Below are 23,459 nucleotides of genomic sequence, written 5' to 3'. Positions count from 1 at the left end.
TAGGATAATGTTATCTTCAGACAGCCAGGGGCATAATTGAATGATCTCAATCCAGTCAGAGATTGAGATCATTTGAAGTGGAGCTTTGGTTCCTTCAAGGGCTGGCCTATTTCTAGTATGTATATACTTTTAAGGTATTTGTACAAACCAAAAGGCTAAGGGATTTTTATCAGAGGGACATTTCCTTGACATCCTTTCAACTTCAGTTTTCATGCTCCCAGTTTCACAAGTCTTTTGGAAATTTTTCTCAGCTTTTCAGCCTTTCAGCTGCCTCTTCTAGAACCACCAGATGCCTTTAAGGAACCAAGTAGTTCTGATATGGGACTTCCCTTTCTCAGTTTATTCTCCTAGGTCTTGACTTCATTTTTTTACTTCTAGCTAGTTCTCAGATGCTCTCAAAATGATTTTGTTTTTTTGTCCAGCTTTTCTAATTATGTTTTTAAATTTATTAATTTTAGAGAGAGACAGGGAGAGAAAGAGAAAGAAAGAGGGAGACTTTGATTTGTTGTTCTACTTATTTATGTATTCATTGATTGATTCTTGTATGTGCCCTGACTGGGGATTGAAACTGCAAGCTTGGCATATCAAGGTGATGCTCTAACAAACTGAGCACTAACCAACCAGCCAGGGCCTCTAATTGTTTTTGGTGGGATAGTTTGTCCAAATTACCTAGACCACCCTTAATAAGAACATCTTTGTATAATCTGTATTCTAGATGATGAACCAGTCACAGTCCCTGCCATCAGTGAGGCAGCAAGGGAGACAGACATGGAAACACACAAGGTTCAAGTGGGATAGAGTAATAGCACCATTGAGTGCATTGGTTAAGACCATGGTCCCTGGAGTTAAATCAGGGTTTAAATCTGAGCTCTGCCACAGTGTGGCCTTGGTTAAGTTACCTAAGTGAAGACTTATGATAAAGAGGAGCAGCTAGGTCATGGAGGGGTCCGGATGTCAGGATCCATAGTAGGCACTGGAATCCCAAGGAATTTTTTTTTCTTTATCAGTTTTATTGAGAAATAATTTATATAGATTGTTTTTTTAAAAAACAATTTATTTATTTATTTGTTTCTTTCTTTATTTTATTTTATTTTATTTTATTTTATTAGAGAGAGGGGAAAGGAGAAAGAGAGGAGAGAAACATCACTGTGTGGTTGCCTCTCACTTGCACCCCTATCTGGGGACCTGACGTGCAAGCTAGTAATGTGCCCTGACTGGGAGTCAAACCAGCGACACTTGGCTTGCAGGCCGACGCTCAATCCACTGAGCCACAGCAGCCAGGGCTATAGATAGGTTTTTTATTTACAAAAATAAGTGGCAGGCTATAGTCTGCCAATACTGCTACATTAAATTTGAGAGATGAATAAAAACCCTCAGGGGTATATGTTTTCCAGGAAGTATTCTAAAGATATCAGAAGAGGTGCATGTTGATAGGATCTAAGTATTAACCTCTCCATTTCCTTTAAATGATAGTGATTACTATTTTGCATTTCTATAGCCCTTTACATTTTTCAAGGCATATTTAACTCAAGTGAGTTTTATTTTAGTATGTTTTTACTGTTTTGTTAAACAACCACTTATATTCAATATTATTTTCTATTAGTTTTAGGTGTACAGCATAGAGATTAGGCAATCATATACTTTACAAAGTGTCCTCTGTGATATATCCAGTGCCCACCTGACACCATACATAGTTGCTACAATAATGTTTACTATATTTCCTATGCTGTTTTGGTTCCATTTTAAAATGTCTCTATTGGTGTCAGCTTTCACAAATCTGTGGATGGCTTTTGGTAGTATTGCCATTTTAACATTAATTTCTCTGATCCCTGAACATGGTATATCTTTCCAAATATTTGTGTCTCCTTTGATTTTTTTCATTAATGTCTTGTAATTTGTAGAGTAGGGATTGTTTTCCTCTTTAGTTAAGTTCATTCCTAAGCATTTTATTGTTTTTGATGCTGTTGTAAATGGGATCAATTTCTTTTTTTTTCAGAAAATTGGTTCTTAGTATATAGAAACTACTGGTTTTCGTATGTTAATTTTGCATTTTACAACTTATTAGACCTAATGGCTTTTTGGTTGGGTCTTTAGGATTCTATTGATATAAAAATCATGCCATCTGAAAATAGACACAATTTTACTTTTTTCTGTTCAACTCTGATGCATTTTATTTCTTTTCCTTTCCTGATTGCTCTAGCTAGGACTTCTAGGACTATGCTGAGTAAGAGTGGTAAGAGTGGGAGCTCTTTTCTTGTTCTTGATCTTAAAGGAAGAGCTTTCAGTCTTATATCATTGAGTATGATGTTAGCTGTGATCTTGCCATATGCGGCCTTTATCATGTTGAGATACTTTCCTTTTATGCCTGATTTTTTAAGAGTTTGTTTTTATCTTATATGAATGTTGAATTTTGTTGAATTTTTTTGTGTCTTTTCTCTCTTTCTAATCAGTGTCTATCACACTGATTGATTTGCATATGGTGAACAATCCTTGCATCCCAGAGGAAAACCATACTTGACCATAGTGTATGATTTTTTAAAAATGTGATGCTAATTTCAGTTTGCCAGTATTTTAGTGAGAGTTTTTGCATCTATATTCATGAGAAATTTTGGCTTGTACTATTTTTTCAGTATTATCTTTTTTTTTTTTTTTTTTGGTTTTGGCATCAGGATACTGCTGGCCTCATAATGAGTCTGGGAGTTTTCCCTCCTCTTTGATTTTTTTTTTTTGGAAGAGTTTGAGAAGGAGTGATGTTTGTTCATATTTAAGTGTTGGTAAATTCACCAGTGAAGCCATCTGTTCTGGGCTTTTGAGGTTTTGAATTACTGATTTAATCTCATTTTAGTAATTGTTTTACTTTGATTTTTTATTTCTTCCTGATTCAGTCTTGGCAAATTGCGTGTTTCTAAGAATTTTTTCATTTCTTCTAGATTGTTCAGTTTGTTGGCATATAGTTAATAATAGTAGCCTTTTGTGATCCTTTGAATTTCTGTGGTATCAGTTGTAATGCTTCATTTCTCATTTATATTTTGTTGGTTTGGGTTCTTTTTCTTTTTTCCTTGGTTATTCCTGCTAAGGGTTTGTCAATTTTGTTTATCTTTTCAAATGACCAAATCTTACTTTGGTTGATATTTTCTATTATTTTTCTGTTTTATTTTACTTCTGCTCTAATCTATATCATTTCCTTTCTTCTGCCAACTTAGGGCTCACTTTGTTCTTATTTTTCTAATTGCTTATGGTGTACAGTTAGGTTGTTTATTTGAGATCTTTCTTGCTTCTTAATGTAGGCATTTATTGCTATGAACTTCCTTTTTAGAACTACTTTTGCTGCATTCCACAAGTTCTGCCATGTTGTGTTTCCATTTTTGTTTGTGTCAATAAACATTTTTTAAAAGATTTTATTTATTTCTAGGGAGATGGGAAGGGAGGGAGAAAGAGAGGAAGAAAAATATGTGTGAGAGAAACATCAATCAGTTTGTCTCTTGCATGCCCCCAACTGGGTACCTGGCCCGCAACCCAGGCATGTGTCCTGTCCAGGAATTGAACCAGTAGTTTGCCGGATGAGGCCCAACCCACTGAGTCACACCAGTCAGGGCTGTATCAATAAACTTTTTTATTTGCCCTTTAACTTCTTCGATCCATTGATTACATATTAGAGTGTTGTTTAATTTCCATGTGTTCATGAATTTCTTAGTTTTTCTCTTATTGAATCTAGTTTTATGCCATTGTGGTCAGAGAAGATACTTAGAATATTTCAATCTTCTTGAATTTGCTAAGAATTTTTTTGTGGCCTAATGCTGAATTTATTTATTTCTACAATGAGGTTGGACTTATGTAATAACAACAACCTGTATTGAACTTTTACTGTTTTCCACCTGTACATTCTCAGTGAATTGTTAGAAACAATCTCTGGAGGTAGTTCTGAAGCCCAGTAACATTCTCTAGTTATGGAGTCAGTAAATGACAGAGTCGGGATTTGAACCCAGTGCTTCATCTTACTGTCCCATTTCAGCTCTGTCTGTTCATGGGTAGCAAAAATGTCCATGCAAGCATGTCTGTGTGAGGTTGTCATTCAGAAGTGGTTTATGTCAGTGGGTCCTTCTAGAGGTGGGACTGGGGAATAAGCTTTTTCACTCGGGAAAGCTCAGTGAGTAAATGGAATTGGTTTTTGACAGGCTTTTGATTAGAGGAGAATATAAAAAACGGCCTGTAGAACATTATCAGGGCTTACAATGGAGGGCCAGGTAGAGGAGCAGCGTGCATGGAAGAGTGAGGTGACTCAGGAGATCCTGGTGTTCTAGACACTGAGGGAGTGAGGGGACCTTCACAAAGGTCATGGTGCTCAAGTGTGTTGAACACTGCTGAGAGTTCAGACAAAATGAGAACTGAAAAGCCCCATGAGATATACCAGTTAGAAGGCAGGTTGCTTTGCTAGTGTCTACAATCACATCACTCATCTCATTTTGTTTCTATTTTAAAAAGTTTCCCAGGAGTTATTCTTTAATCTTGTTTCTTGATGAGGAATACGCCCTCTTTTGGATCCCTGTGTGCATTCCCTACTCCATATAGCTCATGTAAAGTCCCTTGTCATTGAACTTAACTACCTGATTGTTAAATCACCATAAAGATGAGTTTCTGCTATAGCTGAATATCTCAACAGTCTCCAAAGTTAGCCACCTTCTGGGACTGGATGTTGAAATCAATCAATAAGTATGAAATTATGATGATTATTTTTTACCTTTGGACATTTTTCACCTGCATCTGAGAACTGATGTATTTTTCTTAAACTTTTTTTTTATTATGAAAAGTTCCAGTCATGCTTTCTGGTAGTTGGAAGAGTGAATTAATAGTAGTCTAATCACCCCAGAGACACGGATGCTTTTGTGAGCTGGCACTGAGGTAAGGCTGCGCGTCTCTGTGGGAATGACAAGTGAATGAGTCTGCTGTTCTTTTCTCTCCCTGTTTTCTCTCCTAGGAAACAGATGGAAGACTGCTGTGACCCTGCCCATCTCTTTGCTATGACTAAAATGAATTCTCCCATGGGGAAGAGCATGTGGTATGATGGGGAGTTTTTGTACTCATTCACCATTGACAATTCAACTTACTCTCTCTTCCCCCAGGTTAGTATAGAGCTTGTTGCCTTTCAATATAGGTTCTTACATATTTTGATTTTATAAGAAAGATATAATTGAATTTCTCTAACCCATTAGATGTACCTTTCATCTTATTTCTCCTCTTCTTAATTTAACTGTTTTTCTTTATAGTTGTTATGCTTTGGGGAAGGAATCACATAATGTTTTGATGTAAGAGAAGAAGTAAGACACTATAAAGTAACATTTTTCCTGCCCCTTCTGATTTGAGTCGTATGAGACTGAAAGAAGCAAGCAGAGAAGGAAGCAAGGACAGGGCATTATGGAATTCCAGTGTTTTGCAGTTGGCTATGGAATGATCTCAAAGATTTGTGGTACTGTGTTGTCGTCAGGCTGATGTTGCTCTCAGGGCATGGGGACCGTATAGTCAGAAGTTTGCTCCTTAGAGCTCTTGAACCTTCACCCTGTGGTCAGACTACTGCTATGAAGTGGAGGAGTGATGGTTATGGAGAGAAAGAATTTGACCCACTTTTCAAGCAGTCTAAAACAAGCTCTGCCTATTTAATTTTTTCCCTCTTGGTTTCTTGAGCATTGAAATCAAATGTTTTATTAAGTTTTATATATATATATATATATATATAGCAAGTGGGGAAAAAGGAAATCTTTCTTTTGTGGAGCCCAAGTTGGGGAGGGGATGGATCTTAGGTGAAATTGCCATTAGGGAGAAATGGAGAAATTAATCTTGGCCTCCCCAAGTCTCCTGCCCCCTCTTGGTTTGGCCAAATGGTTGTGCAGAAAAAGAATTCATGATCAAAATTGGAAAATGGGATTGAAACTTTTATGGACCTGTATTAACAGCATAAAAGTCTTCAAAGGAGGGTTCCTGTAAAGTTGAGGCACAGGATCTCCTAGATCCAAAGTCATACCCTCCATGAAATAACCTATATTTTGTTTTGTCCTTAGATTTTATAGTCTAATTCAATGATTTTAGAGTGTACTTACAAGGACTTTTTAATTTTTATTTTTCAATAGGAAATAAAAAGTTTAATCATTGCCAGCATTTATGTGCTTACTCTCTCTTCTTCATTTGCTTTTGGAAGGCTTTCTAGTGTCAAAGAACATGATTCAGAGTCATAATCACAGGGTTGTACACCAAAAACTAATATAATTTATATGCTAACTGTAATTTTAAAAGAAAAAAATAATTAAAAAATATGAAGTTGAGTTTTGTGTTCATCTCTTACCATGTAAATGCATTGCTAAGTCACCTAACTCTCCTGAGACTCAGTCTTCTCATCTGTACAATGGGGATAGCAGCCTGTCCTTACACCTCTCAGAGTTGGGGTCAGGATTTATGTAGATAATTCATGTGCATGTACTTTGTAAACTACAAAGCATTTTGTAAATGTTAGCTATTAATGTCGTTTTGGTTCATATATTGCATCTTCAGATGGGGAAATGAAGAATATAATTATATCAGTCAAGGTTTGAAGGCAAGGAACAGAAATCTTCCTAGGTATTTTTTCACAGAAAGATATTTCATAGTGGAAATTAGGCACTTCAAAATCCTTAGGAGAATGGAGACATGGGGGTCAGGAGGTGGCTCCTGGAATTACTTAGTTCAGGAACCTACTGCAGTAACTGGGGTTTAGGGATTAGAAAGCCCCAGCTGTCATTCCCATTAGTGTGGCCAAAACTGCCTCCAGCAGAAACAGGGCCAGGAAGATGGGTTCCAACTCACCGCCTCCTTCCAAATCTCCCTCAAGTGCATATAATGAGTAAGGTTAATTTGCACCTAGAACAATAGTGGCTTAACCATCCAGGAGAGGCAGTTTTTAAATCAAGCTTCAGCAGGGAGCTAGAATAACGGTGGACTAGAGGGTGAACAAGCCAATCCACAGTACCCTCTTTGTTCAAAACCTGCTATCAACTCACTATGAAATGAAGAAGAGATAAAAAAAATCACTTTAACAGCTCATCAGATGGAATAAAAATGTAAAGAAATCCAAAATAGACTTTGTGTACAGGAGGGCTTTTGGTCATACGAACTGACTTCTAACTTTGTGCTGGAAAACAGATTTGAAGAAGACAGACAGTTAAAGAAATACCGACTAGCTTCCCATCTTACCTGTCAGTTGCAGCAAGAGGATAGCAGGAAACATTTCCTTTTTAAGTGCGTGCACAGGACTCTGTGCCTCTTTGTGCCATTTGAAAGTCCAAGAAATCATTTATAAATGATAAAAAGGTGCTTCTTTTTCCTTAGGAAGCAAAAGTTGCATCACTGCATGTGTGCATGCAGGCAGCATGAATGGCTGAACCAGTTCAATGAGTAGATTTAAGATAGTTATGGTGCATTTTTCTGAGATTCTGAAATGACTAATTAATTTATAGAAATCCTGGAAACTTGGCTTGCATCAGCAAAAAGGCTGGAGTATATCCCCATAATCTCATCACATTATTATTTCTTAGTGAAATAGTTCTAGTTTGATACCAGGAAGCTAAATGACAGTTAATTGATATGCTTCCTTCATGTTTCTCCTGGGAAGTTGTATGTGTGCTGATTAGGCAGAAATTCAGGTGAGTGGGCTGAGCTCAATGTTGTCATTTGAACAAAGTGTCCCTCCTTTCCATGAGTTTCAGCAAAATCACGCCATATCACTTGTTCTCTAACTCAGATGCATAATTTTTAATTATACCTTAGTTATATATTTTAATATATTTATTTTAATTACATGGAATTACTCAATATATATTAGCCATCATCATTATTGTTCTTATTCCTTTGCCTACCTTTACCCATTGTTTTGTGGTGGTCGTTGTTGCCAACATGCTATACAAGATGCTCTGTATGTTGTGGAGAGTTAGCAGGTCAGTAGGGTCCAGGAGGGTCCTAATTGAGCACGTTGAGATGCTACATGGAATCTCCTTAATTGCAATCAGTAGCTCTTATTTATGTTGCTCATGATGCTCCATAGCTTTGTCATAAAATTTATTCAGTTCTGCCTCATATGAAGTTATCTAGATAACAACAGAGTATAGTTTTCTTCAAGTCCTTCTCTGCTGATCTCAATACCATCTTGTGAGCTTTTGAGAAACAAAAACAATTTTTTGTTTTTGTGCCTAGTGCAATGCTTCCCACTCAGATGTTAATTTCCAGCTGCTCATGTTTGCCAAGGGCTCTCTCCCTGTGTCCCACCTGGGCTGGGCAACTGCATGGCCCTTGCCTAAACCATAGGAAACCAAACAACACACACTGAAGCAGCTGTTTCCAAATGGCTCTATAACTGTATTTTGGTAAAATATTTGTTGAATATTATTAGGCATGAAGGGCAGAATTTTAACCCTCACAGAGGTATTCTAGAATATTCTGTGTGTGTGTTTGGAGAGGATAGTGTGATGGTCTTCCACTTTGAGACTTTCCCCACGCCCTGGATTGGGGTCAATTCCTTCCTGCTTTGCCAGGAACTGTCCCTTTTAAGCCTGCATGGTCCCATAGCTGTAGATATTACTGAATAAATGCTATTTTGGTCTAAAACATTTATGCTCAGAAAGAGCATAAATTTCCTTAGAAATGAGCGAGGGTGTAGCAGGAAATTTAGAAACCACAACTGTGCTGATATAATTTGAACTATATTTCCTTTTGGTGTATTAAAACATGGTTGACTCCTCATTCTCTTACATTGTGCTGAGTACTCATATGATATAAATCACAAACTAGACTAGTCATTTTCCCTTAGAATAGCCACACAAGGCCATATGTAAAGAATCACAAAACATCATTAATATGTCCCAAATGGACACTCATTTCCAGCTCCTCTGGTCACCATAATTTCCCTGACATATTCCACTCGGCCAAGACCCACAGTGCTCTTGGCCCATAAAAACCTAGCAGGACATTTTGAAGTAATTTTGTCAAAGTGGCTTTGTTAAAAATGAATCCTCTGAGCTCCCAGGTATTCCTGAGTCTCACAGTAATTGCCCCCTCTACACACCAAAGGAAATTTGAATCATACTATATAATCTACAGGATTTTTTAGCTTGTCTTTTAATTGATTAATATTATTGTAATAATTTTCCCAACCATGTAGCTTTTTGATTAGAAGGAAATTAAGGGGCCTAATGTTTGTTAAAGATTATTAACAAATAATCGTTGTTAAGCGTGTATTAGGTTCATGTTGTCAGGCTAGTATTTGGTTACTTTATAACAGAAACCTGTCACAGGGGCTTAACTAAATAGGTGCTTATTTATCTTAAGCAATAATGAATTAGGAAGTGGGCATTCAGGGCTGGGTGACAGCAACACAGTGCCATTGAGCTCCCAGGCTCCTGTCTTCCTGCTCAAACATCCTTAGTTGATGGCCAAGGAATCTTCAGTTTGGGTCCAGAATTCCAGTAGAAAGAGGGAGGAAACAAAAGAAGAAATAAGGACAGACTCCTATTGATATATCATTGGTCAGGACTAAATCACATGGGCATATGTAGCTGTAAGAGAAGCTGGGAACTTCTGGCCAGATGGAGGCCTAGACTGACATGCACCATCTCCCTCCACAACTAAGAAGGACTACAACTACCGCAAAACAGAAATAACCAGAAGTTCCAGGAAATAAAGCTACAAGGAAATCCAGCATATGAAGTTATAAACAAGTGGTGCTCATCCGGATGGGTAGGAGAGGTGAAGTCAGTGCTGAGAGGTCAAGCTGTGCAACAGTGGCAGCTGCGATGATGGTGGCAGGATGGCGGTAAGTACAGACACCTGTATTTAGAGGGAGGCAAGAAGCACCTGGGGAGCACCCCTGGATGAAGACCAAACCTGTCAGCTCACGATTCCAACACCAGGGAAGGCAGACACCCATTGCCTTGAACTGTGAGGGTTGGAGGGCATGTGGATGGAAGAGGAGGCTCACGGTCTCTCAGCGGAGAGTGAGCGGTAGGAATCCATCTTGGACCCCCGCCCCTACACAAAGCGCCACAGTGTGGTAAGATGGGTTGCCTGGTAGTGACAAGTTCATGGGAGCTCTGCCCCCTATAGCATAGGAGGTGTGACAGCCCCGCCCAGAAAGCAAAGGTAAACACAAAATTGTCAGGATGACAGGATCATGATAGAGATCCCAATCACACAGCTGACCAGACAGCAAATATGTGATTTATCTGACCGGCAGATAGATAATCTTTCGAGGCTCAGTTCAGAGCTCTGGTTATAAGAAAGCTTACAGACCTAACAGTGGATCTTAAACAAGGCGGGGAAGAAAAGAAGGCTAGTCCTGCTGAAATGAACAAAAACACATATGGAACTAGTGGTGAGGGCATGAAAACCAGGGGTCAAATCAACAAATCGGAACATAGGGAAGGAACAAACAGTCAACCAGTGCAGAAAGAGGAAACGAAAAGTGAGGAAAATGAGGAGAGGCTCAGAAACCTATGGGACAGCTATAAGTGGGCCAATATCTGAATCATAGGGTTGCCAGAAGGTGAAGAAGAAGAACTAGAAATTGAAAAATTATGTGAAAAAAAAAAAAAAGAAAGAATCAGCACTTCCCGAACTTGGGGAAGGAAATAGACTTACAGGTCCAGGAAGCATAGAGTTCCAAAACAACTGGACCCAGAGAGAACCACACCAAGACATATTATAATCAAAATGTCAAAAATTACAGATAAAGAGAGAATCTTAAAAACAGTAAGAGAGAAGAAAATTATGTACAAATGGGTCCCAATAAGACTCAGCTGATTTCTCAAAAGAAACTCTGTAGGCAAGAAGGGACTGGCAAGAAATATTCAAAGTAAGGAAAAGCAAAAACCTACAACCACAATTACTCTATCCAGTGAAGCTGTCATTCTGAATAGAAGGGCAGAGAAAGTGCTTCCAGGACAAAGTAAAAGGCGTTCATCAGATCCAAACCACTGTTATATGAAATGTTAAAGGGACTTCTTTAGGAGAAAGAGGATCAAAACTATGAACATTTAAATGAAAACTGTATCACAACAACCAACAACAGAAGCTAGGGAATTGAAACAAAGGAAAACGAAGTAGGCAATGAGATTGTAAAAATAATTATATGTATGGAGAACATTATGGGGGGAGGTCAGCTGGGGGGAAGGGGGAAAAGGGAGGGAGATGGTATGGGAATTAAGAAGCATAGTAGGAGGGAGTGGAGTAGACAGGAAGATGTTGAGTAGAACTATATGCACAACCAGTGGGCATGGACTAAGGGTGGTGACAACTGGAGGGAGGGGTGGTCACTGGGTGGAGGGGAACAAAGAGAAAAGAAATTGGGACAACTGTCACAGCATAATCAATAAAGCATATTAAAAACAAAAAGAAACAAACAAACAATGAGACAGCTATAACAGAATAACATTGGTGCTTAAAGAAGTCCCTGTTCAGGTAGAAAATGTATTTCTAAGGAATACCTCAGTCTCTGGAGATGTCAGAGAAATTTTGTGTCAATGGAATAAATCCAGCTTTTCTGTCTAAAAAAAAAGAGAGGCTGGGTTTTTCAGTATTTCAGCTCTAGGCAAATGCACTACATCTGCCAACCTGTACTATCTGCCTCAATTTCTTCATGTGTTAATCACTATCCATACAACAACTCTATGTGGTTTTCATTATTGTCTTCAATACGTGGATGAAACTGAGACTGAAAAGGGTTAAATAACTTATTGAAGATTCTAGGGCAGTAAGGTAGAAGGGCTGGGATATGAAATCTGGACTGATTTCAAGAGTTTTTTTAATTGTTTTTTCAAAGACATGGGTTTTAGTGGATCAGTTGTTTATTTTTATTATTTAGTCACCTTGAAACCATTTTAAGATTTTTCACCTCCCATATGAGTGCTCTTAGAAGAATAAGAGAAAATTCTTTTGTAGCTATTTGAGAGAAAGAAAATAGTGTTCATATGCAGTCTTTAAGATCCTATACAACACTATAGTTTCCCTTGACTTTGAGCTCCCTAGTGGTTCACGTTAAGAGGACAAATAAGAGCAGTTACATTTTGATTTCTACAATAAAGAAATCTAGGTTATCAAAGGAAAGCAAAATTATTCTTTGCTCATTGTTTCTTAATTATAGGAACCCGAAACATGGTTTTACTACCATTCAATAATTCAGGTCATTTACTCTATAATTCTTGGCCAAATGCCAACATTAGAGAAATATGTAGGGACTAGAGTCTAGATCTGGGTCTTAGACCTGGCCTTTCTATGACAAGATGTATGATCCCAGAGAAGTCATATAACTGTTTTCAGCCTGAATTTTATAATTTTTCAATTGAAGACTGTTAATATCTAATCTTTAGATTTCAGTGTTATTATGAGAAACAATGTTAAAATGAGATTATGTATGTAAAAATACTTTGTAGTGAATGCACTATACAAACATAATGTTACTATTATTATCTGCTTAAGCATGTATGGCACATAGTATTTCCTTGGTATTTTGGTACTACCATGAACCAATGGGGGGAAAACAGTACTAGAAAATCGGTGAAATAAACTTTTCCAGGCCAGCTAATGGTGAGAAGAGAGAAACCTGAGTCTGGGATTCAGGGAAATATAAAGTATTAATGTTACAGAAACAGGGGAGTCCAAAAATCCCCGGAGTTTGTGACTGGGGGATGGGGAGAAGGAAGAGCTTTCAAGAATGCCTCCACACGCCTGAGGCTGGTGGCTGGTGTCTTTCATTATGCAAAATTGCTTGGATGCTTCCAAGGCCTCAGGTGGATGGGAGGAGTCTTGAACCAGGGGATGGTATGGAAAGCACAGAGCCAGGGATATATAGGCAGCTGCGAACACTTTAGGGCGGGGACGCGCTCTGGGGCTGTCTCCCTCGCTGGCGGGTGTTCGCAGGGGTGCTCTGGAGAAGGAGAGGAGATCCACGCGGTTTACAGAAAGAAGACAGTTTGCAAGGAGGCTGAGAATCCTGGTGGTTTTGTATTGAGAGCTGAAAGACACCACAGCACAGAAAGGACCTCCCCAATCAGATTGAATGATAGGCAGCCGCTGGTAAAGCTGAACTGTGTTTGGTAAGTAGGGAAACGGTGTTTCTGACCTTCCTTAAAAACTGGCTAGGTTTGGTAGGGGGAAGGCAAGGATATATGTAACTGTTAAATAAACAATTTTCTTTTCACTCAACTGAAATATTAAGAGTTGTAATTCTGGCGGCGGGCAATCGGACCCCTAACTAGAGAGCCCGTGGGCTTGTTTTCAATTGGAGCAGCCCAGGGGCTCTGTAACAGTAATGGAGAATGCTACAGACTCTACCAGTTAAACATTTGTATCATTATAGATGGAAAATAATTATGTTAAACTCAAAGTGCAATGTGAGGTAAATTATTAATTTCCAGTGACTTCAGATTGCATATGTGGACAATGGCTTAATATCTATCCACTATTCTTCGAATTGCTCTGTAAGTGAGATGAGGAGAGTGGATCATCACAGATGTCCAAATATCCGTTATCTTTGTAGGAAAGGAAAGCAAATGATTAGAAGTGAGGTAGTACAATGGAGTAGTCCCACAGAGGAGCTAAAGAGAAACTATTAGATACCTTACCTGTCAAATGTAGAAAATAATTACAAATCAAGACCTTTCTTTAATAAAAATTCACAGGTTATCTATGGTTGGGAACAAAATGAAAATTAAATGTAAGGAGGGGTTTATCTTGCCACAGTGTAGACCTTTCTAATATATTTGGCAGTGTGTAAAATTTAGAACAAAGACTGATTATGTCTCAGGCTGTGGCTTCCTGGGAACAATGGAAAAGGATGATTGACACCAATTGCCCCTGGGTCAGATCTCATTCTGTAGATCTGGCAGAGTGATAACTTTTTTTCAGGAGGTGTTCATGTTCCAAATACCATTTTGTTCTTAGTTTTGGTGATATGAGAGGGTGTGTTCCTGCAGAAAAGCTGGTACAGCTTTATTTTTTTCCCCCTTTAATTGGTTTCTTCCTCTGGGTCTTTCTTACTGGCAAAGGTCCACGTGTAGAAAAGAATTTCCATCTTATTTTGATATAGTTTTGAGTATTTGTTTGCATATCAGGAAGCCTCTGTTTCATTTATGCTTTTGATATGCTCATTTGCACTTCTTAACTCCATTAGAGACCTCTTAGATGCATAAAGATACATTTAATTAATTTATAGAGAGATACATTAGCAATGAAATTTTCTGTGCCTTAATCTGACCAGGGAATTAAAAAAAATACAAATGAATACCGAGAATATTTTCTTAATGTTTGTATCTGTTCAAATTTATTCACTCATTTTCCTCTGCCCATGAACTTGTAATTGATCACATGACAGAGAGCACAATATTTTTGTCATCCCTCATGGCCTGACTAGTCATACCCTGTTAAACGCAGGGTTGAGAAGTTTGGGTAGACTTGCCCAACAGAATGGAGGAGGGGCAGATGGGAATAGGACAGAGGAGTGAACTTAGCTGTGGGGGCCGAAAGGAAGTCAAGCCAAGAGCCAAAAGGGGGATTCAGATTCTCACAAGAAGGTAATAAGTGCTAACAAAATGTGCCAATAGCATGCACAATTCAGAGATGAGGAATGGGGGAGGATGGGGCGATACACAGAGAACTAGTTTAAACAGCAATTGACTTCAAATTCTGAGCCACTAGCCTGGGGCGGTTTTAGCAACTGGCAGCTTCCAGGAGGTACTGGCCAAAATAAGGCAGGACCCAACCCATCCTGAGGCGTGAGAAGTGATCAAGTCAGGGCTGCAAAGGAACAAGGCGGGGTCCCCAGACTTGGGGTTAAAATTGGGGACTTTTTGAGAACAGCACTGAAGTACAGTTCTGGAACTGGGTATGAGCTGAGCACCAAGAAGGGCGACCTTGGGGCCATGTTCTCAAACTAAGACAGAAGCCAAGTTACCAGAGCCACACCTCAAAGCCAGGGCCTGGTGCTGATTCCCATAGCTTTGGGTGATCACTATGCAAATCATCCCCTAAAGCCAATGCATCCCCTAAAGCCGTGATTGACCCACATGTCCCAGGACTCAAACCGGATCCACAGATGTCCCAGAGAAGAGCTCAGGATGCACACACAGGTTGAGACATAGGCCTGATGAAGCAGATTTTGTTTTTGTTTAAGACAAAAGCATCAGTTTCTCACCTTCTCCTGTGGGTTCTGACAGTATGGAGGGGGCAGCAGCTAAGTGGGCAAATCGTTAATGAAGATAATATATTAGTGACTTGTCAGAAAAAATAGGATGAGTGTGGTGGAGAAATTTAGGATAGGTGGGGTGTGGGCTGGGGAAGCAGCAAGAGCCAGGTACTCTCAAAGAGAGTGGAGGGGATAAATTTATCCATTGGAAGCAGCCCGCTTAGGAAACCTCAGCATGACTGTGTTAGACTGAAGACTTAAGGAAAGACTGGAGGTGGTTAAACAGGGTTACAATGAGCCCCTTTGGTTGTTGCAGCTGTACTTTGCCCTAGTGTGGTTATTTATCAATACAGGGTCTCAAGTGTTGCAATAAAATCCATCTTGCAAAACACCACGATGGTGAAATCGCTGCTCTTTCTGAAGATTTAAAACCACTGTCAGAGCTGTCAACTCAGCCAGTCTCTACCCTCTGCCCAACCAGAATGAAAGGGTAGAAACAGTGGTGGGGTCAAAGAGGGGGTGACTCTTGAGTCTTCTCCCTGCCATGAGGTGGCATGCCAGCACTAGGGCCCTATGTTGAGATGAGGCCTTGGTGCTCTGTTTTCTTCAGTCTCCTAAGGATAAGATAGTCCTGCACCAATTTTCCCATGAAATGAGTTTGTGGGATTTGTATTTTGATGTCACAACTATTATAAACCACCATCTTTCAAATTAGCAAAATAGCTTCCTGCTTGTTTTTAAGTTATCTTGGTTCAGCTGATGGAGGAAAAGATTTCTTAATCTTTGTAGCACTTTAGAGCCAATATGTTTCATAAACAAGCCAACCAATATACTTCCTAAATAACCTTTTGCCAGAGACTAGTAATTTCTTATCTCTTTGGCACTCTAACCAGGAAAAAGATTTCAGCCAGCTAGACACTAGACTTGTGTTTAGTATTGTCCTTTGAGTTGAAAACTTTGTGACTTTTCTGGAAATTAGGAAAGGATGTAATTTAATTCCCTAAAACTTCTTTTTCAGACTGTAATCACAGTTCATGGAAATGGCCTTGAAACAGAAGTAACAAAATAATCTGCAAAATTCAGGAGGAAGAATATAATAGGCCAAAAATTAAAAGTAAATAGCAGTCATCAGATTGTCAAGGCATGTTATAATTTCACTGTTGACTTTTGTATTATGAACAAACAGAGATAAGAAAGGATTTAGAAGATAATAACTTGGGTTTAGGAAAATAGCACGAAGGATTTATAAGATGTGAGGTAGATGAAGTGAGGGCTACGAAACCTTAGGGAGAAAGGCAAACTATTATTTTTAAAAAAATAGTGGTAATAAAATGTCATGGATAATGTCATGTCTTTAAAAAGAGAATGCCTCAAGGATACACACATTTTGTGTCTTAGGTTCTGTTAAAAAACAAAATTCAACTGAATACATCTGAATATCTAATTGGCTTTATTGGGCTGTTCATGAATTGGACAACCTCCCTTCTAGCTAATAGAGGGACCCTCTGAGGGGTTGTGCAATGTAAGTGGAAGGGTTTATAGAAAGAAGGGCATGGCAGTGGAGTTATTAGTAGAAGAAAAGACGGATTATTATAGAACAGAACAACAGAACATCTTTTTATTGGGTGGTGGGGAAGGGAACCACAGAGGTTTTATCATGCAGGTTACTTTACTAGTGCTCATCAGGAAATTTCGGATTGATACACCTCACATTCCTGGGATAGGCTGAAACGACACTAAGTCTTGCTTTACTGTCGTGGAGGTAAATCACTTCATTTTGGGCCTATTTCTTGTGTAACAGTTGTATTATGTTTAGTACACCTGAAAGGAAATCATGCTGGCCTCAAAGATCACCCTGTCAATGCACTTTTTTTTTTTTCTCACCCAGTCAATTATGGGGTATGTGAGCCAGATAAATGGTCCATCAAAGCCACTGCTACCGAAACAAGGAAAGCTTCATTTATTTGAGAATCCTGTAGAGAAATCCAAGAAAAGGAAAAAGAAAAGTCTGTGCATCTGTTGGAAATGAAGACATTATGAGACTATCCTGTAGTCGGTGAAAGGCTGCCACAATTGCAAGGGAGACAGGGTGGGAATGAAGAGTGGATGCCAGTGATTACAGACAAGAAATAGGAAAGAAGACATTTTAATGAAGTTTTGAAGATGTTTCTTTTACTTTTGATGTTTAATTGTTAATAAAGGAAAGAGAGCAAAGGGAACTAGACATTGAGCTTCATAACCTGGAGAGCATGAGCCTGCTAGTTTAGCCACGAAGCTACAGCTACTTCACACTCCAGGAGATCACAGCATCACTCCATGAAGAGCATTAACACTCCTCCTTCCTCACTCCACCGAATTGTTGGGATGTGCAGGGGGAAGTGCTGGGCCTAAGAGACTTGTCAGGCTAATAGCGGGTGTAAACCCATTCAAAGACTGCAAAACTTGGGAAGTTTATTAGCCAATTTGGAAAAGCTTCTGGCCTTTTCCAAGCTCAAGCTAATATAATCCAAGGGGAACAGAGAAGCACTCTCTCTCTCTCTTGCCCATGACTGGCACTTGCACTGTGCACTCGCGCCATGTGGTCCTAGCAGCCACATGGCCACGCTGACTCTACATGCAGACGCCAGGAGGGAGCACAGCAAAGGACTGTAGCTGGAACGTGCACACTAAGCTAGCAAGATGCTGGATTGGGGGTGGGAATTGGGGAAGCAGCAAGAGCCAGGTACTCTCAAAAAGAATATTCGCTGCTTGATTTCTTTATTTTAAAATAAAAGTTATGTATGAGACCATCTTTATTAATACTAATTAACGGTTAATTAGCAGGCAGTTGATCCTGGTCCTGCTAGTTCAGGTGCTTGATCAGTTAATTTGGATTAATAATTTAACAATATGCTGCATTGCTGAGTAATTGCACATTATTGTTGAAAACAAAATATATATCTTAATTCATACTAAGTTTTAGTGAAAGAAATATTGAGTTTGCAGTCAGGCTTTTTGCCCCAAAACCTCTTATAGTGACTGGTACATGGTTGGTTGTCACTCAATAAATACTTGTCAAATGTTCTTAACTGAAATGTACTTAATATTTGTAGTTCTTCATTTCTGAAAAAAACTGGAGTTTGATGAGATGAGTGGTTTTCTGCACCAGAAATTCCTTGGGGTGTCTAAGTGTCACTTTCAGAAATAAGAGAGAAACGAAGAGATCAGGGAGGGGCCTCCACCCTCTACCTTAAAGATCACCTTCTCTTTTGTTGTTTTATTTTTGTTGTTGAATGGGTTTTTCCTGCATAGTATCTTGGCTTTCATTGCAAAACAAACAAAATAACATCAACAATAATAACTTTGAAAGTCTCTGAAGTATTGAAGAAATAATTTGATTCAATCCGACATCTATTTATAAGCCACTGTGCACAGCTTAATACATAATTCTCGTGACTCATTGAACATAAATGTATTTTAATGTTTCTCTGATCTGTTTCAATTTTTGAGCATTCCTTGAATTTGTAGGGGATCTTATTGCATGCAATAGTTGCAGACACTTCACAGATCTTAAGGATGAAAAATTATTTGGCAAGTAGATAATGGAGTTCGAAGAGCAGGGGAAAGAAGGGGAGGAGGCATTACAGCAGCCTCCACAAAAGTAAGGAGACAAGGCATTCAGGTTGTGTTGGAGGAAACACAGGTCAATAAGATGGTGTGGAGGGAATATTGGGTGTGAGCACTGAAAATGTAGTGTGAGAAGAGCGTGAGCACGGGGTTGGGGATGTTGGTGGGTCCTGAGGGCCTCAGTGAAGATCTCGATTGTTTTTATTTGTGGAAAGGGGTGAACGTGGTACATTTTGTACATTTTTTAAAAATAGGGGAGTAATTTGCACTAGTCTTTGTTTATTTAAATATTTTTGAACGATAACTGATATATGAAGAACTGCATATATTTAATGTGCATCATTTGATGTGCTTGGACATTTGCAAACACCTGTGAGGTCGTCACCTTCATTTTAGAAGAATAACTAGTATATGAGAGTGAAGGATGGATGATAGGCAAGAACTAGAAGCCAACTAAGCTATAAACCATTTTTTATACAGGGTGTGGCAAAAGTAGTTTACAGTTGTTCGTATGGAAAGTAATATAATATTTAATACATAATTATACAAAAATAAACTCTATGTTTTGTGTATTCACAACTGGGAACCTCCTCTGGCCCCATCCTGTATTCACAAGGAGGACAGAGAGCCTCTTAGAGGAGGTGTTAGCAGAGGCGGATTTAATGGCGGGCGCACCGGGCGCGCGCCCTGGGCCCCAACTTCTGAAAGGCCCCGCAAAACCCCAACTATACACTTTTTTCTAATGACACCAAGTTTGATTTAATTACTATGCTGCATAAAATATGGTTAACATGTATTTTTATTTTCCCTGTCTGTCTCTTTTTTTTAAGGGGCCTAATATTTTCTTCTGTCCCTGGGGCCTCAACCGACCTTAATCTGCCTCTGGGTATTAGGATAATATTGAAAGATGAGCAAAATAGTCTCCAAGAGCTCTAGGCTGTGTTGCTGAAAAAATGTTGCTCCATTGAAAATTAAAAAAAAAAAACCACATTATTGACCACTTACTTTGTGTCAGAAAGAACTCACTTAATCCTCACAACAACTGTATGAGGTGCGTGCTGTTATTACAAATGAGATGGCTAAGGCACTTAGGTTAACTATCTTGCCAGTGGCCATGGAGGAAAGGTTAAGCCAAGACTTGGGTGCGGGCAGCAGGCAAGCGCTAGGGCAGTGTCTGTCAACAGTAAGACACACGGTCTATATCTGCAGAAAAAGGATCACTCAGTAGCACTTTTCTTTCCAGAGTTGAAAATTCAAAGTGTAGCAAGGTCATGAGGCTTAGTTTTTGCTGCTGCGACGGCCATTTTCTCCTCCGCTCCTAAGAATCACTGGCCACTACCTTTGAAATGTTGTGCATGTCCCTCGTATTTCCTTTTCTTTCCACCATGAAAAAAACGCCCACAGTTTTGAAGTATCTTGAAATGTGGCCAACCTCTGGCCTTCCTGACTGTTTTGGCATTCATGGTTCAGAAATAACACCAGTAACAAATTTCAGTTAACCAGGAATGGATTGTGAAATGTTTAATGGATCTGCTGACTAGTCAAACAAACTGATGTTACATCTGGTTTCTAGAGGTCTTATTCAGAATAACACATTATATGTGAAAAACACATAATACTCCTTGTAATCCTTGTTATTTTTTTAGAATGGATTGAGTAAATATTTTAATAGGAAAATAGTACCCATTATATAAATATTCACATCGTTTAATTTTCAGAGATACATCATGTGTACAAAGAATATTAATACTGCATTTATCCTTTCAAAATCCCAGTTTTATTAGTGGAAATGGGAATGCAAGTCTGAGCAACAGGGTTCGGGAAATTTGTTCTCATGTATTTGAAGAACAGTTAAACTTCCTTGAATATTAGGGATGTGCAAATATTCTATAATTAGTACTTATAAATATTTATCCCCAGGCAAAGTTTTGGGTAATGTTTTTTTAACGGTGCAATAATATCTGTAATGAGAAGCATTTGTCTCTGAGGTAAATTACTTACTGGATATTTTCATGATAAAAATGCTTCTACATTCAAAGTAAGGAAATAGCTAAAATTTTAATTTGGACATCCAAGGGGCTAATTAAATAACTGAAAAAGCAAATACAAGGTTGCTTATTTACTGGGAAGGACCAAGGCTGCTTTTGATTCAGCTGCATCGTTCATTATTTTGTCTGTTTAGCTTGTCACCATCCTTACTAGGAATTCACTTGTGGGACGTCACAAATTCTTAGTTGAAATAATAAAGTGGAGTATGGAGATAGATGTGCATCTGAAGAGTATTGTTAAAGGGGGGGCTTAATGATGCACTGGTTAGAATGTAAGTAGGTCCTTGAGTGGGGCAGTGCAATTAAATATGTCAAGGAGGGCATAATTAGGTGGGTGGCTGAGCAGTATAATTACATTCATAAGAGGGGGGCTGTAATTAGATGTGAGGCAGGGGATGTATTTAGATACCTAGGCTGAGGATTTAATTAACATGTGGGTGAGAAATTATGTGTGGGGGTGGAACATAATTATGTGTGGGAGTCCATGTGCATTTGTGGGTGAGGGTACATAGGAATGAATGGGTCAGAATGCAATTAGATGTGTGAGTTCACGTTCTCATGGACAAAAGCTTGAGATTTCATCAATAAGGGCAAGCGTATGTTTTGACATCATGACTAATAGCAGCTGGCATTTAGTTACAGCTTTTTGGGCCACTCTGAAGGGATGCAAATAAAATCTCTGCTTTTCTATTACGACTTGAGACCCACATCTAGCAATGACATTGATTCCTCTTCTTAATAGTGGCGCTTGATGGTGTTCTAAATGCTGAATGGCTTGGCAATTTTACCAGCTCTAAAGCACAACTACATGGTGAGGAAGACTTACTCCCCCTTCCTATCAGAGTGTGGAGGGTGTAGTAGGGAAAAACGAACCAAAACAAAAAATTTTTCTCTGAATTGTGAAGGTGAAAATGGAAGTGCCAACTCTTCTAGCTAAGAAGTAAAGTTACATGTGCAACAAAATCAGCAAAATTTAGCTTGAAAGTCTCACTTTTTTTTAAAGCTATGACACAATGTTTATTTAGAAATATTTATGGCATTTCTCCTTGTCCCCCAAGTATATAAGCACCAAGGCATGAAATATAGTTACTTGTCAAACAAGAGCAGGCTGTGAGAGAGGGAAACTAGAGGGAGAAGAATCTAGAACAAGGTAGGTGAAAGAGTTATTCGGGAAAGAAGGAACTCCTACCTTTTGCGACAACATGGATGGAACTAGAAAGTATTATGCTGAGTGAAATAAGCCAGGCAACGAAAGACAAATACCATATAATCTCACCCAATACAGGAAATAATGAGCAAAACAAACAAATGAGCAAAATAGAACCAGAGGCATGTAAACAAGGAATAGACTAACAGTGACCAGGGGGAAATGGGAAGGGAGAACAGTGGGGAAAGAAGAGGAAGGGTCTAGTCAAGGAACTGGTACGAATGACCCATGGACATGGACAATGGGGTGAGGATTGACTGGGAGAGCAGTGGGTGGGAGGGGTAGGGGAGAGCAATGGGGGAAAATGGGGCAACTGTAATAGAAAAACTAAAAAAAGAAAAGAAAGAAAGAAAAAGTTATTTGGTGCATCTGAGAAATACACATTGAAGCAGTGAAGTATGGTGAGCATTATATTTGATAGTATCTGATATGTCCTGTATTAAATTTAAAACACAGAGTCCTTTGTTGTAATCTTCAAAAGCAAGAGAGCATTTAAAAATATGTTTGTTGCTTAGATAAGTTCGTGAAATAAAGGCATTTAATTGGCCACTGGTCTGTTTCATCTGACTTAGTCTGTTGTTCAAGTCTCATAAAGGTGTGTGGCTAAGTGCCTTCTCCCATCTGTTCAGGACCTAGATTGTTTCTAGAAGAGGTTCACTATAGATGGAATCCTTAGTGGGCTACTTTGGGGATTTCAAAACTTTTTGTCTTTCTTGTGCTCCCAAGGTGCCTAGATTTAAGGTTAGTTATTTTTTATAACTTGAATGCAGGGACATTATAGCCTGGCTTCTAATCTCTGCTCTTGTTCTATCAAACGTTATTTATTCTTTGATTCTGATTTTGTATCAATGCATGATGCTAGTTTTTTACATTGTAGACATGTCTCAAAAGTATTCTGTTTCAAAGACTATTGCAACTTAATTTGTAATCAGAGATGCTTTTACCAAAATTGTTGTCTATTCCTGTGAATACAGTTATCACAGAATTGTTTAATCCAGTTCTATTCTACTAAATGGTTTACATTTTTCTTTTTCTCCATGCACCTCCTAACGTCTCCCGCTACCCCAAAGCATGCTGGAACTCAAACATAGTTTAGTGATGATGATGGCTAACTCATTTGTTTAGAGAGGCAGTGTGATTTTCATTCAAGACATCTAGTAATGTCTATGGGATGGAAGATGAGCAGGCATGATAGTGCTGGTGGTGATGTCAACATCTCTTAGTGCTTTGTTGTTTTGTGTGGATTGCATGTGAATGGAGGACAAAGTGAGGTAGCTGGCTTTGGAAATGACTCTGGTAAAGAATGCTTCACTCAATTATAAAAATCATCTGGGCTCTCAGGAGCTATTTACACATGGCACAAGAAGATGAGGTTTAGATTACTCAGATTTTAATAATATTTTTC

The 23,459-nt window shown here is 38.8% G+C and overlaps 1 protein-coding gene across 1 annotated transcript in view; it reads left to right on the top strand.

Annotated features, from left to right (window-relative positions):
- ST8SIA1 (ST8 alpha-N-acetyl-neuraminide alpha-2,8-sialyltransferase 1) overlaps positions 1–23,459 on the top strand; it is a 127,940-nt gene that overhangs the window by 42,653 nt on the left and 61,828 nt on the right. The window contains exon 2 of the mRNA XM_090275483.1: positions 4,976–5,120. Coding sequence (XP_090131609.1) covers positions 4,976–5,120 — 145 coding nt within the window. The remainder of the gene's footprint in view (positions 1–4,975; positions 5,121–23,459) is intronic.

Source organism: Furipterus horrens, unplaced genomic scaffold, assembly GCF_987537825.1.
Source record: "Furipterus horrens unplaced genomic scaffold, mFurHor1.1.pri manual_scaffold_4, whole genome shotgun sequence".
Classification (NCBI taxonomy): Eukaryota; Metazoa; Chordata; class Mammalia; order Chiroptera; family Furipteridae; genus Furipterus; species Furipterus horrens.
Note: the sequence above shows the minus strand (reverse complement) of the source record. Positions and strands in the feature narration are given on the sequence as shown.